Source organism: Frankliniella occidentalis, unplaced genomic scaffold (assembly GCF_000697945.3).
Source record: "Frankliniella occidentalis isolate FOCC.00 unplaced genomic scaffold, Focc_3.1 Scaffold29, whole genome shotgun sequence".
NCBI lineage: Eukaryota > Metazoa > Arthropoda > Insecta > Thysanoptera > Thripidae > Frankliniella > Frankliniella occidentalis.
The window spans coordinates 1,508,546-1,513,790 of record NW_026267159.1 but is presented as its reverse complement, the minus strand read 5'-3'; the positions used below and the strand labels follow the sequence as shown (position 1 = coordinate 1,513,790).

Genomic DNA, 5,245 nt, shown 5'->3' with positions numbered 1-5,245 from the left:
CAAGGGGCGCGTGTAAGGCCGGGGCCCTTTTATTCGCGGCCAGACTACAAGATTTGGGGAAGCTTTTGTCGAGCCCCGCGGCGGCGTGGCGCGGCGTGGCGGGGGTCAGGTAGTGGGTATAGGGCCGGGCAATAAACATCGCACGCGGCCCGATAAATCCACGAGCAGCCTCTTTATTGTTCGCTCCTCCCCACCCTGCCTCCCACCGCTTGTGCCTCGCGCAATGCCCCCCGCCTGGAGCACTCATTTATTGCAATAAAAGTGTCGTTATACCTTTAACACGCGTATTTAAATTGATCTGTGCACCCTTTTAAAAACTAATAAACATTCTTTTGAAAAAATTATGCTGATGTTTTGATGTTGTTTTTTTGGAAAAAATAATATCTTGATGATTTTGGTAATAAGATATATTTATATTTTTGTTGTCTAGGTACTACTCGGACGGCGGCGTGTGCTCGGCGTGCTACCTGAGCTGCGCCACGTGCGTGGGCCCGCGCAAGGACGAGTGCGTGTCGTGCCCGCGCGGCTGGCAGCTGCTGGGCGGCGCCTGCCACCCGGACTGCCCGCAGGGCCACTTCCAGACGCAGTACGGCTGCACGCGCTGCCACCACTCGTGCCGCTCCTGCGACGGTAAGTCGGATCAGTTTTGGAGTCGCTCGTCCGTCACTTATTTCGGCGGCAACTGCATGCGCTATCGAACGAGCCATTGGCTATGTCAGAAATTTGCTCTCAAATTGTGGATGAAAGGCAAACGAGAATCCCCGGCTATATTCAGGGGCACTGCCGACGCGCCAAGCCGCGTTGTAAAGTGTACGCCGTGCCAATAAGCAAATGATTGGACATCCGTGCACACATCATATTCCCGTCGAGGACACTGCCCACCCTGGGTACGCTGCAAGCTCCACTAGCGCCGCTGTGCGTGGTGCCACAGGTGGCAGGGCGGGTGGCGCGGCTGGCGCGGCGGGGCCAGAGGTGAGGACATCAGGAGCGGAGGACCCCGTCGTGTGCGCGGCTCAAGAAGTGTTTCATGGCGTCGTTCCCCCTCCTCCCCAGTGCGTGCCCCGCCGGCCCGACTCGAGGGGTCCGGGTGAAGGGTTGGAGGGGACCAAGCCCCGTTGAATCAAAAAAATATTCCCCTCATATCCTGGATGTGGGCGTCCCGGGGCGTCCCGGTGGCGGCGGTGCGGCCTGGCCCCCTCTCCGCGCGTCGCCTCTTTCTCTTCATCACCGTCACGCCTCCTTTCTTGTTATTCACGCCCCGTGTGTGTATGAATGACTCTATACCCTTCTCTCTCTCTCTTTCGTCTCTTTCTTTCCCTTCCTTCCTCTCTCAGGAGGGTTCACAGGAAAAAAAAATATGTTTGATGCAGCACTTTTCTTAGGGTGTCCAGGAATTCCAGATCCGGGATGTTGGTTCCTTCGTGGTACTCAAACGCCGAATATGAGAATGATTTGTATCTTTATGGGGTTTAAAATACGCGAGCACCCAGAGAACCATTTAGTTGATACAACTAAATCAGGGTTGTAAGAACCAAAATTTAGTTCCTAAAACCGACTAAAATTTAGTAACCCTATTTTTAACTAAATATAGTCGCACCAATCAAATCAAGTCATCTAGACCAAATTATTTCATCGCCACGAATAAAATTTTAGTCCCAAGAGCTAAAATTTCGTCGGTTTTGAATTTGGTTATATGGACTAAACGGTCTTCTGGGTGAGGTATTTGGATTGGGACCAGCCAATGTTCTCAGTTCCCCCGTATAAAGTCGCTTCGGAGTGCCAGTAATAGTAGTGTAAGACTTGTCCTAATGACGGTGACGTAACTTACAGACGTCTCGTCGTCCCCTCTCCAGGAGGTTTTTGGGGGAAACAGGGGGCGGGGGGTTACCGGCCCACCACGCGGCGCCGCCAGCAAAAGCAATTCAATTAAATCAAGGGGCCACTGAGGAGCGTCGCGCAGCTCGTCGCGCAGCGGTGGCCTCGCCTATCTGCCAGCCCGGCGGACAGCTCAACACTCACAATGGACTGCCAGCGGCAGCAGCCCTTCGCCCTCGACAAGGCCATCCCGCTGCCTCATTGTGGCCCCCCTCTCAGGGCGTCGCACTTTCATTCTTATGACGACAAAAACATACGAAGACATGTTTTATGCGAAGGTTTTATGCTTGAAAGTATTGGTGTGATGAGTTAAGCAATCAGCTCGGAATAGGGGTATATAGGGCGCCTTAGGGAGTCTTAGGGCGTCGTCACGGTGAGATGTCTTTCCTTCGTCGTTTAAGGAATTGGAAAAAAAGAGTGAGCGTTTTCTTTGGAAAACATGAGGTGTGTTTCTCAATTAGATAATTCAATATGTAATTTAATCCCATGGAGATCAATTTGCTGTATCGATTCGGAAATCACCAGCATGTAGTGGTTCGTTTATTCTTGTGTTGCCATGAGTTCAGTCTCCGTAAAACTGCGGATCAAAGCAAGTTCTTTGCGTTAAATAAAAGTTTTCGTAATTTTCGGTATGTATATGGATTTACAAAACAGTAAATGAACTTGAGTAGTTTGCGATTTTAAATCTTCGAATTACGGTAGCGATTTTTGTCTGCTATGAGCCGCCATTGAGGTGGCAGAGCGTGGAGCCCCTGTGGGTAGGCAATCCTGTGGCCTGCCATGCACCGGTGCTCGCGTGCTGCCTACCTCCCAGGCGGCCATACTCTTGCTTTATTTAGGCAGCGTGTCCTATTCTTAGAAGAGCAGAAGGCCCGCTGTTTTTTTTTTCCAGCGATAGTTGCTATTCAACGCAGCTGGAACCTGCTTCAAAGCATATGCTTTTTCGACCTCGAGCAATTTCCGAGAGCTGCCAGTGCACTCATGACAAAATATTCGCCGCTGGTACTCGAATACAGAGCAAATGTCTGCGAGCTGTATCCTCCCGGCCGTGATTGCTAGGCGTGGCAGTAATCATCAAATTCTCCTCGTGACAGTGCTTGCTGGCTGGCGGCGTTATCTTTGACGCACAGCGCCAGCCCCCTCCCTGCCCGACTAACGCCCCGAGCGCGACCAGCCCCATGCCCTCCGACACCGTGTATTGTTATTAAAATGTGTGTCGTCGCCCACCCCCCTATCGAGCTACGAACTGGTGGCCCTCTGCGCCGAGACGCAACAGAGAGATCCTTCCGCCCGTCGTTAAAAATCTCCCGTAAAAACAATGAATTTATTCCTTTAAAGGAAAAACTCACAATCACCCCCTGCATATAATAAATGATGAGGCCGTCTTCTTTTTACCGTCATCTCTAGTAAATGGGATTTACAGGGCCAGATTTTACTGCCAATCCTTAAGTATAGGCAGTTCAGTAGCCGGAATGTACTTTCATACTTCCGCAATGGGCGATTTGTGAGGTGGCGTTTCAATTACTTTTCCCCCAATAAACAAGTGATTTTGTCGGTGAAATATCACATCTAAATGAAATAGCCTTACACAGCTACGCCCCACGTCCTTTTTTAAAAATGGGGCCCAGCATTTAAATTGTTATCAGCAGCTCATTCCGGATTAACTCCCAAGTAAAAATGAATTCCGAACAGTGTACTTAGTACACACAAGGGAGAGTTAACTTGATTGCACACTTAAGCAAGTGCGTGCAAATAAAGTAAGTGTTCAACTCTTCAACACTTCATAGTTTTCAACTGCTAGCATTGCACATGTTGTGTTGAAGGTTTGGACACATTATTCATAAGTGTCTACATGTCACAAGTGTTTACTTTACCCTCTATGTGCTATATGCCAATTATCCGATATCTTGTGTGTGCTAAGGTAACTTCGCACTTCGATATGTGTGCTTGTAAGCACATTGTCCCTCTGTGTGTTGAAGCTAAGTGCACTGTGCCTCTGTGTGTTCAAAGTAAGTGCACTATCGGGTTTACAGTGTCTTGAGGTCCAGCTCCGAGGGACACATACTTTGCGTCGTCGCCAGCGGTGAGTCGACAGCACTTAGCTAGCCAATGGGAGAGAGCCCGTTTCCAATACACACACCCACACACACACACACACCGCCTGCCCGCCACCACAGTTGGGACAAAGGGGCGCGCCTATATCCGCCAAACGGCGCGCGATCAAAGCGACCGCCCACCTGCCGTAGGTGTGTCCGCGTCAGTGTGTGTGTGTGTGAGAGAGAGAGACGAGAGATCGCCGGAGAGTTTGCTCGGTTCGAGGTGTGGCTCGCTCCTATAGAGCACGCGCAGAGCCGTGGCGCTTTGGAATCTTCCCTGACAGAAGCGCTTGGCTGCCTGCCGCGCTGCCGTATGTTTGTGCCGTCACTTACCTGAGCGCTCATGTGTGGGCCGAAGGGGCGGGAGAGGTGCGGGCGGCGGAGCTCCCTCGAGAGGGGCGCACGAGAAGACGGGACACCTGTGGCTCCTTTGGCTCAGCCGACGCGTCTGTTCTTCTTATATCCTGGTGGCGCGCTCATATCCCACGACCCCGACGTATCACACACTCGGCTAGGTAGGCGGCGTACAGCGGCAGCTGCCTCGACATATTGGACAGTACGCGATAAGGGAGCGACGCACGACGTATGCGATTGAAGTCTGAAACACAACGGCCGTTTAGTGTTGTGGGTAAAGCTATAGGAAATTACGATTTTTGTGCGTTGGGGAAATTGCATTATTTCCATCTTCCCGCCCGGATACTTCGCGCTGAAGTGTCCGCGTCCGCGCTGCCAAAGTTTGCCGCCGCGGCCGCACTATTTGTCGGAGTGACTCGCGCCGCCGCGGCCGGTCCCACCGGGAGGGCCCGGCCGCCACCGCCGGACGCAAAACGCACCTGGACGGGCTCGACGGCAACTTGCCTCATCATTTATTTGAGGCAAAGCGAAAAAGTTTGCGTCCTGAGAGAGAGGATGGCGGCGTCTAGGCGGACGAGCCGAGTAACAGGTTCGGCGTGACGCGAGGAGGAAAAAGTACTTTCAGAGGGTCTTGCAGAGACACAGAAAGGGCGAATGCTACAGAGATGTGGGTCGGCTGTTTTTATTTTATTAGGACTTGCCACCTAACCATCCTCTCTTTTTCTTCGCCGCCGCCCGGCGCGCTGTGGTGACCCCCGCCACCCCCCGCATCCCGCCTATTAAGGCTAGGGTGTGTATCAGAGCACAAAGATGCCTCCGGCCTAGCGCCGCACGAGGCGCCCGCACAGCGCGGTGGGATTAACCGTATCCTCTTAGGCACTTCCAAGGGAGTTGGCGCAGAAGGCCCCCGCCGCCACCGC

General features: G+C 52.4%; 1 protein-coding gene across 1 annotated transcript in view; it reads left to right on the top strand.

Annotated features, from left to right (window-relative positions):
• LOC113209561 (furin-like protease 2) overlaps window positions 1-5,245 on the top strand; it is a 154,266-nt gene that overhangs the window by 125,682 nt on the left and 23,339 nt on the right. The window contains exon 15 of the mRNA XM_052265690.1: window positions 431-630. Within this exon, the coding sequence (XP_052121650.1) occupies window positions 431-630 (200 nt within the window). The remainder of the gene's footprint in view (window positions 1-430; window positions 631-5,245) is intronic.